The sequence below is a fragment of the Leucoraja erinacea genome, chromosome 2 (assembly GCF_028641065.1).
Source record: "Leucoraja erinacea ecotype New England chromosome 2, Leri_hhj_1, whole genome shotgun sequence".
Taxonomy (NCBI): domain Eukaryota; kingdom Metazoa; phylum Chordata; class Chondrichthyes; order Rajiformes; family Rajidae; genus Leucoraja; species Leucoraja erinaceus.
Window position 1 is genome coordinate 61,210,588 of NC_073378.1, and position 18,016 is coordinate 61,228,603.

At 41.7% G+C, this 18,016-nt stretch overlaps 1 protein-coding gene across 2 annotated transcripts in view; it reads right to left on the reverse strand.

The window, feature by feature from the left end:
- The window catches only part of LOC129710522 (ATP-binding cassette sub-family A member 13-like), a 231,706-nt gene that overhangs the window by 148,091 nt on the left and 65,599 nt on the right, over positions 1–18,016 (reverse strand). For both annotated transcript variants that reach the window (XM_055657542.1, XM_055657554.1), the window contains exons 17-18: positions 12,363–16,967; positions 3,268–3,362 (exon numbers count right to left, since the gene is read on the reverse strand). In XM_055657542.1, coding sequence (XP_055513517.1) covers positions 3,268–3,362; positions 12,363–16,967 — 4,700 coding nt within the window. The remainder of the gene's footprint in view (positions 1–3,267; positions 3,363–12,362; positions 16,968–18,016) is intronic.

Below are 18,016 nucleotides of genomic sequence, written 5' to 3' on the forward strand. Positions count from 1 at the left end.
AACCAGAGGACGGGGGAAAGGATTAAGGTGAAGAGTGAAGACAAGATTTAATATTTAATCTAGTGAAAGTTCATTATTGGTGCTGGTGTGTATGGATTTTCATGTAGCTAACAAGAATCAACAGAATTATGGAGACAACCCTATGAGGCAGTCGGGTCGGACTCAAACATGTGCATTTAAAAAGAAATGATTTAAAAAGCATTAAAAAAAGACAATTACCAGAATCAAATTTTATTCTTGACAAGAAGTTTGAATGACAGATTTATGTATTGCCCCGCAACATTGATACAGTGCGAGTCGGGGGTCGGGTTAGTAAGGTTGCTAAAATGGAAAATGGATCCCCTCCCGTAAATGCATTGCATTTAGCAGGAGTAGCCTATCTTGCTTCGCTATAAGATCTTTGGGTGTGACTATAGTGTAAATGGAACATGTTGGCCAGCATGGGCAAGTTGGGCAGAAGGGCCAGTTTCCCTGCTCTATCACTCTATGACTCTAAGAGAGCCAAGAGTCTTTTATTGTCATTTGTACCAAAATGGAGCAATAAAATTCTTAGTTGCAACAGCAAAACTGATTTGGTGCTTCACAATCCAACAATTTATTGCAGCCCTTTACATGTTAAATACCTAACCTCCAAACAAGGTTGGGTTTATAGGACTTTATATTACAATCCCTACTATAATTGGCACCTTCTTACTATCTTGAGGGGGGTATGGGTAAAAACTTCATTGGGGTCATCATCCTCCTTCCTTGGTGTTTTGTTTATAGGCCCACGACACCTCCAGTGGACTCAACAGCAACACCTGGCATCCCAGGTGCGCTCCCCTCTGTTTTACTCCTCTTGCTGGTCATTTTGCAGCCCAGTTGGAGTCCTTCCTCTTCAGCCACAGCCAGTTGCTGCTTCGCTCAGCAGCCTCCGACAGCGATCTGATGGCTTGCTGGACGGCCTGTCCTCGAACTCCCATTCCCTTCAGGAGTCTGGTTGTTGACATGGATACAAACCCTCTACAACCATCCTCCACAGGGAGCACCCGAGTACGCCAGCCGCATTGTTCTGCCTCAGCTGCTAGGTCTGAATACTTCAGACATTTGCCTTCATGCAGCCTCCCAAGGCACAGTTAACTCCACGATGTACAGGGGCTTCTGTGAGGTTGACCACAAGATCAGATCCGGCCTGAGATTAATTGTGATGTCTGGTGGACAGATGAGCTTCTGGTCTAGATCAGCCTGCATTTTCCAGTCCCGGGCAGTGTCCAGGAGGGTCGGTTCCTTTCTTGCAAGTGGCTTCTCTGGAAGCTGTCCTGCCTTTACAAAGGAGGTGGTGTTCGAGAAACCAGGCGTTCGGGGAGGGAGGGCATTGGTAGTAGTTCTCCTTCCTTCCAAGGTAATCGCCAGTTGTCCCTGGACCTGATTGTGCCTCCAGGTTTAGCGGCCTTGTGAAAGTGGTTTTGCAGTCAGTGACGATGTGCCCTAATGGTACTGTGGTATGGCAGAGAGAACTTGATGGATCTTCTCCAAACCACTGGTTTAGGTTCTTGGGTGTGGGAAGAACATCGTAGGTGGCTCTGATGATGAAGCTAAGATGGCTTCCTTCCATCTCCCACAGATCTCTCTAGGTAAGCTTACAATGCTCCATGTTTTCCCAGGTAGTCCACTGGCCCTGTTTGGACTGCGAGACTGCCGTTGCACATCTCTCTGCCTCCTCTTGCTGATGGACCTCAGCAACCACCAGCTTTCTTCTCTGGGTGGATGTTGCCTTGTGCCATTTGGGTCGACTTGTCCCGAGTCCAATCCCACCTCTTCCCTGCTGCACCTGTCCGACAACGTCTCCATGCCTGAGAGCAGATTTTGCTTGCTGTACAGCCTCCGATTGGGACCACATCCTCCCTGTTGCCAATCTGGGAGCAGCCGCTCGTACCGCATCATCTTGAGACTCGATCAGGGTCATGTCCAGCTTCACTTTGGCGAATTTGTATTCTTCTGTGAGGCTAGAGACAGGCAGTTCCAGAGCACTGTGTCCATACAAACCAATATTGTTGAGGCAACGCGGGAGGCCAAGCCACTTCTTAATGTATGAACTGACTGTCCTCTCCAGCTTCTCGACTTTGGTGATGGGGACCTCGTAGGCCATCAGAGGCCACATCAGACGGGGGAGCAATCCAAACTGCAGATACCACAGTTTCAGCTTACCAGGAAGCAAGGTCTTCTCTATGCTAGCGAGGCATTTGATCGTTTTTTCCCTCAGTTGGCCACACTGGTCTGAGTCTTTGAGGCTTGCATTGTACCACCATTCTAAACCCTTGACTGGCAGCTCTGACACCATCATCAATGTGGAATCGCTTGCCTACGATTTTTCCTCTGATGATGGATATGCTCCTGGAATTGCTGGGTTTCAACTTCATCCGAGCCCATGTTATGTTCGGATGAAGCTTTTCCAGCAGGCGCTTGGTACATGCAATGGTTGAGGTCAGGGTGGTCATGTCATCCACGTAGGCACGAATGGGAGGTAGCTGCTGCCCAGACTGCAGCCGCTCTCCTCCTATGACCCACTTGGAAGCTCGGATGATCACTACCATCACCATCGTGAAGGCTAGCGGGGAGATGGTGCAACCTGCCATTATTCCCACTTCCAGTGATTGCCATGATGTTGTGTATTCTGTTGTTGTAATACAGAATTGCAAGTCATGGAAGTAGTTTGTAATGGTCTTTGACACATGGAAGAACTCGAAGGTTATCCAGAGGAGAGAATGGGCAACAGATCCAAAAGCATTGGCTAGGTCCAGAAATAAGACTTGCAGATAGATCTCTTCCCTTTTTGCAGACTAGATTTAATGCCATATCATGCTTGTGTGCTCTAAGCATCCAGAGAAGCCTGGTATACCAGCTTTCTGTACCGACATATCAATCAGGTTGTTCTGTTTCAGGTAGGTTTCCTTTGTGCAGCAATGCTATAGAAGATCTTCCCTTCAACATTCAAGAGATTGATTTGTCGGAATTGGTCGATGTTTGAGGCATCTTTTTCCTTGGGGATCACCACTCCCCCTGTTCTTCGCCATGCTTTTGGGGCATGGCAAAGAGCATTCCAATTGTACATTTTCAGATATTGCTAACTATATACATTCCTAATCTGGTAAAGCATATAATGTATCCTTTTATATTTATATTTAATACTTTTATCTTTATTAATATATAGCTATCCCCTGTTATAATAATTTACATTTTTTCATATGATAAGTATGAAACTTGCAGAAAATTATAATGATACTTTACCCAATAAGAGGTTGAGCAGCTTTAACTGTAGGAGATCCGATTTCTGTAATGTCAAGTACTTGCCAAACCATTCAAACTGACACATAGCCTCCAAACTGTTCAGAAAATAAATAGAAAAGCAGTCAGCAAGGGATATCCCTTCAACATTGTATAACATGGAAATAAATGGGGAAATCACATTACCAGTGGTAAACTGGTTATCACTCTAACAATTGACAGAGACATCAAGGGCTTTCCATAAATAATGCTGCACCTTAAATACGATGCAACACGCTGGTCAAATTAAATTGATAAGAAAAAACATCCCTTACAATTCCAAACAGATCTTCTTCCGTTTGAATGCATTGATTCAAGGAGATTTTGTTCACATTCTTGAATCTGTTCAACTTTCTCCCATGGTACTCACTTCCACGAACGGGCTCAGAAGTGAGTGTCAGTCTTGAGAACCCAATGTCTGGAAGGCGAGTGACATGACCTGCCCTGGTGCCAAACTGGTGACTCTGCCCTACTGGCTCAGTGTGCTATACACATACTGTATGTGAGATGCTTATCTAATATGCATCTTAGTGCTCGTGTATAGTGATACTTGTGCTGAACTGCACACAAAATTAATTTCACTGTACCTCGGTACATGAGACAAATAAAGTCCTGAATGTAATCAGTGCCTCAATGTGGGGAATACTGATGTGTCAGAGAACGCTGATAATAGTTTGGTTACTCTACCAGTGAATTTGGATATTTTTCCAGAGACAGCATTATCGCCCCTGTAGGCAATTCTTAAATGGCAAAAGCCATATTGCACAGTAGACAATAGACAATAGATGCAGGAGTAGGCCATTCGGCCCTTCAAACCAGCACCACCATTCAATGTGATCATGGCTGATCATCCACAACCAGTACCACTTTCCTGTCTTCTCCCCAAATCCCCCGACTCCACTATCTTCAAGAGCCCTATCTAGCTCTCTCTTGAAAGTATCCGGAGAACAGGCCTCCACCACCCTCAGAGGCAGAGAATTCCACAGACTCACCACTCTCTGTGTGAAAACGTTCCTCATCTCCATTCAAAATGCCTTACCCCTTATTCTTAAACTGTGGCCCCTGCTTCTGGACTTCCCCAACATCGGGAACATGGTTCCTGCCTCTAGCGTGTCCAAACCCTTAATAATCTTATACGTTTCAAAAAGATCTCTCTCATCCTTCTAAACTCCAGAGTATACAAGCCCAGCCGCTCCATTCTCTCAGTCCCGCCATCCCGGGAATTAACCTTGTGCACTTGCGCTACACTGCCTCAATAGCAATCTACGTTGCACTCCCTCAATAGCAAGTAGGCAGGTTTGGTGGAGAACCTTTGTTTTACAGATGTTGAAGGTGAGGGCAACATTCTTGTATGCTTCTGTAAACATGTTCATAAAGGCTTGAACCTTGGCGTCCAATTATCTGCACACTGCAACTCAACTACTCATGTGGTTCTAATATGGAGGTGATAAAGATTGAACAGTTTCCCATTAACCTGGTAGATGAGCTCCATTCCAGCTGGAAACTTTTCGGAAATTAGGTACAGTATTAGGTACAGTGGAGTGTGGCAGCGCCTAACGGCAGCGGCTCAACTACAAAATTTTGTCTCGTTAAATGTATGTTTTTGATTCTGGTTTTCATTATTTTTTAGCTGTGTATATGTGGGGGATGGGGGGAAACGTTAATCTCTTCCCTGTACGGGTACTCAACTTTTTCCCTGTTGGGTCCCTGATGTCGTTGGGCCTAACCTCATGGAGCCGGCGGCGGCTTCCGGCCAGCACCAACCTGAGGGCTCCAGTCGCAAAGCCTGCGGACTCGCCCTCGCGGAGCTGGCCGACTTCGGAACGGGAAGAACTGTGGTGGCCCAACTTCAGAGCTTCGGAGGCTCTGGCCGCAGGCCTGGTGGACAGGAACATCGGGAGCTCGCAGGTCCCTGGTGGGAAACTGCTTTTCGGAGCTCCCGCAACGGCAACCTCTCCCGCTGGAATCACAGGGTTTAAAGGTCTCAGAGCAGGGACTAACATCACCCGGCGTGGCTTAAATGGCCGCGGGACTTAACATTGCCCGCCGGGGGTGTTAAACATCGTGAGCCCCAGTCGCCTCAACGTTGCAGTTGGACTGCTGGACCGCGGGAGAAGAACATGGGGAAGAGATAAAACTTTTGCCTTCCACCACAAGTGTAGGTCTTGGGGGTTTTTGTAATGTTAAGACTGTAGAAAATGCAATTTTGTTCAAACCAAGCAGTTTGAATGGCAATAAAAGGCCTATTCAATTCTATTCTAGTATTGCTGTGGGAAAGAAATAGAAAAGTGTTTGGTTTCCACTAAGATTGGCTTTTTCTGCCTTAGTCAGGATAATGGCTTGCAAACCATGGCAAAGCAAATATACAGTGCATTCAGAAAGTATTCAGAGCTCTTCACTAGTTCCACATTTTGTTACATTACAGCCTTATTTTGAAATGGATTAAATTCATTTTTTATCATCAATCTACACACAATACCTCACCATAAAAAAAGCAAAAAGAGGTGTTTAGAAATTTTTGCAAATAATTAAAAACAAATAACCAAAATATCACTTTAACATAAGTTTTCAGACCCTTTACTCAGTACTTTGTTGAGGCACCTTTGGCAGCGATTATTGCCTCAAGTCTTCTCAGGTATGACTCTGCAAGCTTGGCATACCTGTATTTGGGTAATTTTTCCCATTCTTCTCTGCAGATCCTCTCAAGCTATGTCAGGTTGGATGAGGAGCATCGATGCACAGCTATTTTCAGGTCCCTCCACAGATGTTTGATCGGGTTCAAGCCTGGGCTCTCGCTGAGCACTCAAGGACTCACAGACTTGTCACAAAGCCACTCCTGCGTTGTCGTGTGTATGCTTAGGGTCATTGGAAGCTGAACCTCCACCCCAGTGTGAGGTCCAGAATGCTCTGGAGCAAGTTTTCATCAAGGTTCCCTCTGTACTTTGCTCCATTCATCTTTCCCTCGATCCTGATTAGTCTCCCGGTTCCTACTGCTGAAAAATATCACGACAGCATGATGCTGCCACCACCATGCATCACCGTAGATATGGTATTGGCCAGTAATGAGCGGTGCCTGGTTTCCTCCATACCAAAGAGTTCAATCTTGGATTCATCAGACCAGAGAATCTTGTTTCTCATGGTCTGAGAGCCATTTAGGAGCCTTTTGGAAAAAAATGGGCTGTCATGTGCCTTTTACTGAGGAGTGGCTACTGTCTAGTCACTCTACCATGATGGCCTGATTAGTGGAGTGCTGCAGATATAGTTGTCCTTCTGGTAGGTTCTCCGATCTCCACAGAGAAACTCTGAAGCTTTGTCAGAGTTACCGTCAGGTTCTTGGTCACCTCCCTGACCAAGGCCCTTCTCCACCAATTGCTCAGTTTGGTCGGGCGGCCAGCTCTATGAAGAGTCCTGGTGGTTCCAAAGTTCTTCCATTTAGGAGTGACGGAGACCACTGTGCTCTTCAGGACCTGCAATGCTGCAGAAATTGTTTTATACCCTTCCCCAGATCTGTGTCTCGACACAATCCTGTGTCGGAGGTCTACGCACAATGCCTTTGTCTTCATGGCTTGGTTTTTGCACCGACATGCACTGTTAACTGTGGGACCTTATATAGTCAGGTGTGTCAAATCAATTTAATTTATCACTGGTGGACTCCAATCAAGTTGTAGAAACTTCTCAAGGATAATCAATGGAAACAGGATGAACTATGCTCAATCTTGAGTATCATAGCAAAGCGTCTGAATACTTATGTAAATATGATATTTCAGTTATTTATTTTTAATTACTTTGCAAAAATTTCTAAACACCTGTTTTCGCTTCTTCATTCTGGGATATTGTGTTTAGATTGATGATTAAAAAAAATAATTTAATCCATTTTAAAATAAGGCTGTAACATAACAAAATGTGGAAAAATTGAAGGGGTCTGAATACTTTCTGAATGCACTGTAATATGGAGACAAACCTTGAAGAAAAGCCAAATTTGAGGAGAGTGTTCCGCAGTTCTTGGCTAATGAAATTAAGAGCATGAGTGATATTATAAAAGATCGCATACTACCCCTTGTTGATACAAGGAACTGCAAATGCGGATTTACAAAAGAGAACAAGGCACTGGAGTAACTCAGCAGGTCAAGCAGCATTTCTGGAGGACATGGATAGATGACATGATCCCTGTCTGTAACCAGATATTTGAACGTTCTCACACAATTAAATACCTAGAAATCAATTTGGACTATACCGTATCAACCATCAGCATTGAGAAGGCTTCCAGGACAAGTTCAGTAACAAAGGAACTCATATCCATTGCATTCCAACTGGAGTGGAAATGTGTTTAAAACTCACACCACTTTTGGCATTGGCCAGTTTGGTGCATGCTCCAATTCAGCTAAGCAATTGTTGGCCTGGGAGTGGATGCTGACATTATTTACCCCATCTGCCACTCCATTTGAAGGATTCTATGGAGAAAGCATTGTTGTGGCTTCTCCTTTGGTTTAAGTTGCCCATTGTAAGTTGTCATTAATTCAGAAATACAAAGGAAGCCGGACATAAATACTTCTTGGTAGGCCACGACTTTAGTGCCTGATTTGAGGTTCTGGTTTTTAAAATAACAAAGTCAATTGCTTCACACTGCCAAGTTCAAACATCTTTATGTCTCTTTGAGCTATAGACTCGGAAATGGCCGCTCACTTAACAACAGCACCCTGCCTTAGCACATCGAACATAGTACCGCACTGGAATAGGCCTTCACCCCACAATATTTGTGCTGAACATGATGCCGTTAAACTGATCTATTTTGCCTATAAATGATCCGTATTCTTCTACTCCCTGCATTTCCATGTATCTATCAAAAAGTCTCCTAAATTCTACTATCGTATCAGCTCCCAACACCATCCCAGGCAATGCATTCCAGGCCTCCAGCACTCTGTGTAAAAAACCTGCCCCACACATCTCCATTAAACTTTCTCCCTCTCACATTATAGCTATGCCCTCTCGTGTTGAACATTTCCAGCCTGGGATAAAGGTTCTGACCGTCTACCCTATCTATGCCTCTCATAATTTTATATACTTCTATCAAGTCTCCTCACAACCTCCGACGTTCCAGGGAAACCAATCCAAGTCTATCCGACTTCTCCCTGTAGCTGAAACCTTCTAATCCAAGCAGCATCCTGCTAAACCACTTCTGCACCCTGTTGAAAACCTTCACTTATTTCCTATACTGGGGCAACTGGAACTGTATGCAATACTCCAAGTGTGTCCTATGTAACGAAATGGAACAATAAAGTTCTTAGTTCAATGCACCTAACAATGAAAGTAAGCTTCACCTTCTTAACCAAAGATCTTATAGCTCCGCTATAAGATCATTGTTCTTAACCACCCTATCTACTTTTGCTGCCATTTTCAGTGACCTATGCCTTCTGGAATGTAACCGATCAGAACTGTGTTTGTGCCCCCACTTTGGCTCTGATTATATATTGCTATATCCTGTGTATTATTGGGTGTAGCTCAATGTCTTTTGATGATGCGTCTCCCATGGATGTAAACATGATGGTGTGGTAAGCTCTGAGAAATGGTAATGAAGTTTGTGATAGAGGCACAGCTACAGAATCTGACCATGAGATTGTAGTGCTGATTGATAGAAATTGCTGGCCTGTCTAGTTTAGTTTAAACTTAGTTTAGTTTAATTTATGTAACTGAGGTGCAATGCAAAACTTTGTTGTATGCTATCCAGTCAGCGGAAAGACTGTACATGACATGCATGTTGAACTGTGGAAGAAAAATTAATATCCTTCTTTATTTAATTGGAATTGAACAAGGTAACAAAAGGGTGTTTTGGATGTGACAATTGCCAACTTTTGCTTGACCAATAGAAGAGGTTCTTGAGAATTAACAAAGTAAGATTAGACATATTACCTCCACTCTAGGAATGTGACAAATTGTGGATGGTAAATGTAAACATGAAAATGGGAGAGATAACAAAGTTTGTTTACATTTCTGAGAAGTTACAGTGGATCGCCCCCTACCGCTAGTAGCGTAGATACAGTTCAGTAAATGGGACGCTGATGATCGGCTCGGAATGGGGATGGTGACGTGGGCCACTTGAAAGATGAGATACAATAATGTAAAGATTCCCTTGTTTTGCGTTTGATTTGTATTAACCATCTGTGGTTGAATAAGATTAACATAAGTGAACAGTATGTTATGACTAATTAAATAATTGGAACCCATGTGGTGATAGAATGTTTTTGTAGAATAGTATCAAACAAAAGTAAACTAAAGTTATTTACTTCACAATATAACTGTTGGCTAATTGTGCATGGAAGTCAGAGAACTGGTGAGCAGTTTACTGCCGCCATCTCTCCATGATATCATGCAATAAAGTCTCTTAAAGTAAACCTGCGAAGTCTGTAACTTTTTGTTTTTCTTTTTATTTCCCTCTAAATTAATTTCTTCCACACCTCCAAAGATGCTGCCTGACCTGCTGCGTTAGGCCAGCATTTCATCTTCTAGCATTTGCCGTTTTTTGTTTCTCTGGCCATTCAAATATATCAGGTTAATAAAGTGGCAGCATAAAATTTGTGTGCTGTAACAATAGTCAAATGGATGAACCTGAATCCCAACAGATGTTTTCTAACCAGTGAAGAAAGTTCCTTTGGTCTTGTAATTAAATCATCTATAATGTTCTCCATTGTACAATGAAGTGTCCAGCATGTAGATGAAATCGATATAAACTAAAAGTCTCATCTTGACCACTTCCTGTCTGCGCTGTATATTGATTTTAGAAAAAACGCTACCCTAGATCGCTATGATTCTTGGCCATCTTACTCACAGTCCTCCTCCGGTGAGGCAGCCCTGAGGATTTCTCAGAGCGATGAAAAATAAGAAAGTTATGAATGTTTAAACAATCTTGAGAAATTGATTGGTCCTCTCGCCTGTCAATCACCATGATGAAGGTAACGCCCCTTCCAAGGGGGCCAGGAGTATAAAGCCACGGAGGCCGGACGCGAGTCAGTCACCCTGGAAGGCTGTGAGTGAGCATTGAGCCCAGAACTGTGAGTCTACTCCATGAGTGAACTGAACTCTGCTTGAAATGAAATTAATTTGGTGGCCTGCACTCTGCTTGAAATGGAATGAAATTCCATTTGAATTTGATGGCCTGCACTCTGCTTGCAATGGTATGAAATTACTTTTGAATTTGATGGCCTGCACTCTGCTTGCAATGGTATGAAATTACTTTTGAATTTGGTGGCCTGCACTCTGCTTGAAATGGAATTTCAAGGAATAACCATGAGTGAACTGCCAGCCCACCAGACGTGAGTTAATCAACTGCCGGCCCACCAGCCATGAGTCAATCAATTGGCAGCCCACCAGCCATGAGTCAACTGCCAGCCCAACAGCCATGAATCAGTCAACTGCCAGCCCACCATCAGTGAATGAGTGAACAGCCAGTGCACCAGCCCCGAGTGACTGAGCTGTCAGCCCACCAGGCCCGAGTGACTGAGCTGTCAGCCCAATAATCCATTCGGCCCACAATGTCCATACTAGCCCTCTGGAAACCAGTCACTTCGGTCCACAACACCCATACTAGCGCTCCAGAAAGCTCCTGCCCCACCAACTGGCCACCAATTAGGGAATTGGTGGAGAGGTGGAATATTGCGTTGAGGGACCAGCCCTCCCGTGTGAACATGGGACCCAACGGGTCCCACTTAGTCTAGTAATTATAAAGGAAGAAATAGATTTTAAGCAGGCTTTAGTAAACATATACATGTACATTTTTTTTTAAATAGCTTAGTTTCTTTGTTATGGATACCAGATAATTGGTACCCAACACTTAAATCTGCATTTCCCAATAGAATAAATTAATAAATAATAATGTCTCTGTACAATTGTAGCAATGATAAATATTTTTCGTTCATAAATCCCTTATATCCCTGGATGCAACATAACTCCTGGATGCAACATAACTTTCTCAAACTCAACAGCGACAAGACAGAATTCCTCCTCATAGGCTCCAAAGCCACACTCAGCAAAATCAATAACCCCACTCTCACCATCGACTGTCTCCCCATCTCCCCAGGCCCGCAATCTTGGCGTGATCTTTGATTCCACCCTCTCCCTTGAGCCTCACATCTGCAATGTCATTAAAACCTCCTTCTTTCATCTCCGCAACATCGCCAAACTCAGACCCTCTCTCACACCTCCCGCTGCTGAAAGACTCATCCATGCCTTCATCTCCTCCCGACTGGACTATTGCAACTCACTTCTCCTTGGCATCAGCTCCACCTACATCAACCGACTCCAACTGGTCCAGAACGCAGCCGCCCGACTCATCACCCACACCAAATCCTGGCATCACATCACCTCAGTCCTCAAATAACTTCACTGGCTTCCCATCTCCCACCGGATCACCTACAAAATCCTGGTCCTCACCTACAAAGCCCTCCACCATCTGGCTCCCCCCCCATATCTCACTGACCTCTTCTCCCCCTACCAATCCTCACGGTCCCTCAGATCTGCATCAGCCGGTCTCCTCTCCATCCACAAATCCAACCTCCGCAGTTTTGGGGACAGAGCCTTCTCCAGGGCAGCTCCCAGGCTCTGGAACTCCCTCCCCCAACTGATCCACAATTCCGTGTCCCTCACCATCTTCCAGTCCCGCCTCAAGACCCATCTCTTCACCTCTGCCTATCCTTAGCCCCACGTCCCCCTCCCTTTTCATCTGTGCAATAATTGCCTCATATTGTGTTTTGAATTGAATTCTGTCTTTACTTTGTGTACTAGTCATGTCTCTACTATTTATTTCATTCCCCTTACATGTTTTTCCTCTACCTGCTAAATTTTTGTAAGGTGTCCTTGAGACTCTTGAAAGGCGCCTATAAATAAAATGTATTATTATTATTATTATATAAATATATGTTTTCAGTATATGGAAGCCGGCATTATAACTACAGTTGGTGCTAATTCCAATTCTCTCCTTCATTCATCAATGTAAATCTAATCAATGGCATATCACCACAATTATTCTGTATTAAAAATGGACAATAAATAAATATAATTCCACTCACCTTGTGAAAATGTTTTCCTGACTGAGTTCCTCAGTAGAGTTAAAGAACAGTTTGATGGCTCCGAAGGCCTCTCCTAGTGCGTCCTTCATAGGATCATACCCATGCATTCCATCAAGAAAGTCTTTAAGCAATTCCATCAATTTCAATGTCTTTTGTCTGAATTCAGAGTCTTTGCCTTTTCCATTAAAGTCAATTTCTAGAATCTGCAGCAAAACATTACTGGTGACATCTGTGTAATTCATAGGTATTTTTTGGTTCATTGGCAGCAATTGATTTAGGATTGTAGCTACCTTGTATACCATTACTTGCTGAAATTCAGTTGGAAGATCTGAATCCAAGTAAATTTCCTCCAAAAAATCATTTAAATTTTGCAAATCATTGACGCTTTGGTTAATGTTCTCATTGGAAAGCACAGTGATGATATAAGGAAGAAAATTTGGATAGACATTGAAACCAGATGCATCAGGGCCCATTAGCAGCTGTGAAATATTGCACATCAGGCTCAAAGTTCTTATAAACAGCTCAATATCTCCTTGAGGGGCGTTTTGTCCTTTTAGAAAATATTTAAGGATGTTAATTAATTTGAGATGGTTTTCACCAGTATTGTTGGACATCAGTTGCATTCCTTCCAGAATCTCCTCCACATCATTCAGTGATGCATTAAGTTGCACCACATCGAGGTCAATGAAATCCCCTGTTGTCATATTTCTCAGGAAGTTAATTATGTTGTCTGCAGCTGGCAATAGGTCTCTCATTTCAGGATTCATCGTGTTGTTAATATCTGTTGACAGGGTCTCCAAAAGATCAATCAAATTAATATTTGCATTAAGGCAATCTAGTATGTCATTCAGCACTGATGTCAAGTCATCGTTTTTGTAATCTGATATTGAAATTAATGACTGTACAGAATAAATCAGTGTTGAGGTACTTTCTTTGAAATTCAAGGGTAGGCCTTGTCCTGCCTTTTTAAAATAATTGGTCATAATATTAACAGTGCTCTGTACGGATTTTGATTTGTTGCCAGTCATTGAATGCACTTTGTCCCTTACATCAGATAGAATATAAATCATTTGTTCAGCAGAAGTCATATTCGTCAAAGTCGTATTACCAATCAAGGTCAGCAGTTTATCAGCCTGCCTTAATTTTATAATTGAGCAATTTGAGTTGTTGGAAACTCCGAAGTAAAAAAAATTATTCCAAATTTCTTGCAGTTTTATTAGAACTGGACACTTTAAGCCATAAATCTTAGATATGTTGACCAGGATTGTGTTCCACTCTTCATACTGCTGAAGAACACAACCTACTTGCTGAAGGACATCTGCAGAAACGGTGCTTCCAAGACATTCTACCTTTGCCGATCCTTGGGCAGTTCTACCAATGAGCTGTTTAATATCATCTGCCAAATTCAAAGCTGTACTGAGATTTTGCATTGCCTTTAAGTTACAACCATTAAAAATGTGATCGCTATCATTAAGGGATGCACCCTCTGACAGCAAGTTACAGACAGCCACAGGCAAACATTGTGCTGCCAATGATGAATTAGTCGAAACAGAAATTTCCTGTATCAATCTGATCACTTTCTCGTTAAGTTCAGCCTGGTTTCCTTGGCTAGCGTTTAGGCCATCAGGTTGATGCGCCAAAGCAAACAAGTGAAGAGCTTGCAATGTTTGACTCACATTCTTGGTAGTAAGATTTTGCACAAGTGTAATTCCATCAGAAATAATGGCTATAGTTTGTGGAAAATTCTCATTTCCAGTCTCTAGTAAAATTAATCTGATGGCACGTACAGTATTTGTCATGTTTTGAACTTCTGGCATACATTTCAAAATTCTTGCCTGTCTTGTCAATATAGCATCTAAATCCTCAGTTCCGTTTATGCCTTTAATGATCTGTGTAAGGTCAGCATTCATTTGCTTGAGTTGCTCTTTCATGGAATATATATCTTTGGTCGACTGTAAGGTTGTTGTAAGATTGTAAATTACATCAGTTATATTTTCTGGCAAGGTAATCTGGTCGTCAGGAGCATTTGAGAAACGTTGCAATAACCTACTCAATAATAAAGAAATCATGTTGTGTCTGTCTTTGAAAAAAAATGTTTGAGGATCCGTAAAGATTGGTGAATACCATTCATGGAGGGTAACATTCTTGCTGACAAATTTACTAAGTTGGCCAAACATCACTTCTGCTGTTGCACTACTATTTCCTCGGCTTTGAATCTGTTTCATCAACTCTTCAATTAAGTCATATGACATGTTTTTATTATTAAACATATTATATGCTAATTCAATGGACATCCTGAGAACCTGAAAGCTTTCATTTTTGCGTGGATTAGAACTAGGACACATCACTTCCAGTAAAGCAATGATATCATAGTAATAAGTGCAAGATGCACTTTGATTATTGAGCCGCTCCGTTAAATTCTGCACTTGGTAAATTACTTCCTCCATCCGCCTCATTTTGTTATCCATTTTGAATACGTTTAATCTGTAGATTGGAACTTTAGTTATATTTGCCAGAAATGAAAGTGAGAGATCAGAAAGATTGGTATTCGTCATCACATTCAGCCACTGCAACATTGTTCCCCTTTCATTTTCCCCTGTATTTGAGTTGTTAGAGAGCATTAACTGCTTCATTAACACCACTGAGGCTTTGTATGGAAACTGGTCACTGCTGTTCTCATATTTTGTCATTAAGCTGAAGAACTCTTTCAAATTTTGAACATAGTAGTCCATGTTAACAATGCTGTTAGAAAATGTAAGAATATTCCTGAAGACCATTTCAATACCTGACAAATCAGTGGTGGAATCTAAGTTTCCAAAAGCATAAAGGACTGAATAGAACATTTCCTGCTGAGGGCCTTCCAAATGCCATATTGGTCCAAGGGTTTCTATGAATTTGGAAATACTGTTCCAATAATTAATATTTTGACCTTGAAACAAACTGAACATGTCCTCCATAACTTCTGAAAGATGTTGGAGCTGGTTGCTGTCAACTGGAAATGGAAATGGAAATGCTGAATGCACGATCTGCTGTAAGATAATTACATTATTCATTTTCACTTGGTACAAGTTCTGAAGGTTAAAGCCAGCTGTGGAAGTGATGTTCTGCAGAAAGAAGTTCAGTGCAACTGTGTAGTTTTTAACAACATAATTAGTACATTCTGATGTTTGATTTAGATTTTCTGAAATCTCCACTAGGCCTGTACGAAGGTGATTAACTGCAGTAAAATCCATATGCATTTGTACTGCTACCTCTTCTATGATATCTGTCCAAAAGAGAAACAAATCTGCCATACATGATAAAGTGGATAAAGCTGTTTCTCTATTTGTATGCGTTAAGCTGATGATCATGTTTTCCACAAAGGAATTATATAAATTTTCACTTGTTTGTGAATTAGAGCCATTGTCCAAAGATCGTATTTTTCTTGCAGGATTATACATGGGACAATATTGTGTCAACCAAAGATCAGATATTGGGACAGATGAAGACTGCAGTGCTTGTAACAGTAAGCAAGTAATGTTGTTTGTATTATTACGGAAAGCTTCTGTGAGATTTGCAATTGTTTCTTTTATCTGTTGTTGGGCTGGTCCTGTAATTGTGGCGTTTCCTACTTGCGATTGAGCAAAGAGATACAGTTTCATTACATTTTCAGCAAGATTGTCCTTTGACATGTTGCGAAAAACAGCAATAATTTTTGCAACTGTTTCGAGCGCCTCACCAATGTCATCAGCGCTAAACTCCTCAAGAAAAATGAAAACATCTTCCGAATTAGTCCCGAATGCTGTTACCAATGAATGGAGATCAGTTGCATTTGACATTGTTAAAACTGCTTGAATCATATTATAAAATGTCTCCAGAAGTTGTGTTTTATTTTCTCTATCCATTGCTTCCAAAACCCTGAATAACTGCAGCTCCATAGCTTGCAGACGAGTTAGATTTTGAGTAGAAGACCCATTTACTGCAACATTTTTTGATGTGCTGATGGCATCCATTACAGAAGAAAGTTGTTCTTGAGGGAGCAAACCAAGATTGTTCAAATATTGTAAAAACATTTTAGCAACTTCGACATAATCTGGATTGGCTTCGGTTGATCCAATCCATAATGAAGAAGTAAAATTCCAGAAGAAATTTAAACCTTTTGTTGAAAGGACTGTGGAATTGTAGAGTATCTTCTGCAAATTGGACCACATAGCATTAAATTTGTTGATCTGATCTTGGAAGGGGTTGGAAATTGTTGCATCTTCTATTCCCTTTTCTAGTGCACTGAGCACAATGTTGGATAATTCAACAAATTCTGATGGCTGTCCTTTTGACAATTGATTCATTAAAACCTTTATTTTGGAGACATTAAAGTTGCCATTATTTACTTGTATAAGTTCAAACAAAGTATCCATGATTGAAGACGTATTAGCTTCTGTTTTGGAATTGTTGCTCATCCACAGTTGTGTATTCTCCAAAATAATCTTTGCAACTGACTGTAATCCTTGGATTTTTCCAAGCATAGTGTTGTTCTCATTAAAGATCTGACTGATGATCTGTATATCATCTGCACTTAGTTTTATTATGCTTTGGCGATTTAAAAACTTCAGCATTGCATTCAGAAACCTAAACAAAAACAAATGAAGATCTGATGAGAAAGGACAACCACTTAAAGAGAAGTGAACATCTTCCAATAATTAATTATTCCATTCCATACGAGTTCATGCCAAATTGCTAATTTAATAATTGAACCTTTAACTAATTAATTTGTACATCTGAAATTGATCTGATCAGTTCCTGAAAACAACTACTGGACACCCCTACCAACCATAGTAATAAACATGACTGTTAAGCCTTTTCTTAGTAACAGTTATCTAATTAGCCTGCCTTCAGCCATTCAAATAACTCCAATTTAAAACTGCCAACTAAGCTGCAGCTGAACAGGTAATACTGAGCTTGAACATTATGCTCCTGGACTATCCAGTGGCAATTTCATTAGCATGGCTTTCTGATCAATAGATTATAGTCAATGACAAAACAACAATATTTTCAATTGGCCATGAAAACCTTTTCCATTATAATGTAACTGTATGGCAAATCAAACTCCTCGTATGTTGCAAAACATTCTTGGCTAATAAAGTATGATTATGATTATTATGATTGTGCAGAACTGGGGCCCAGGAACCATTCTCAATAACTGAAATCCATGTAAATCACATTTATCAGGCAGCCTTCATCAATTTTCTTAGTTAACACATCAACAAAACTCAGATTTGTGAAACATGACCTTTTCCGCACAACACTATGCTGATTCATTCATGCATTTCCAACTGAACATAAATCGTGTCCTTCAAAACCTCTCAAACAACTGACACTGGTACAGGACTCACTGGCCTGTAGTTTCCAGGCTTGCCTTTACTACCCTTTGAACAAGGGAACAACATTAGCTTCTGGTAGCTCGCCTTTGGCTAATGAAGATGCAAAAATCTTCATCAGCAATCACCTCCATTTTATTTTTGCCCATAGCATCCTGGGATAGTTACCAGTGGGCCCTGTGGAGTTATCTACCCAAATATACTCCAACACTTCTTCCCTCCCCGGCCCCCCCCCCCGCAGACCATTCTCATAATACTCCTTCCCCCTTGTGAATACCGATGACAAGTATTCCCTTGGTT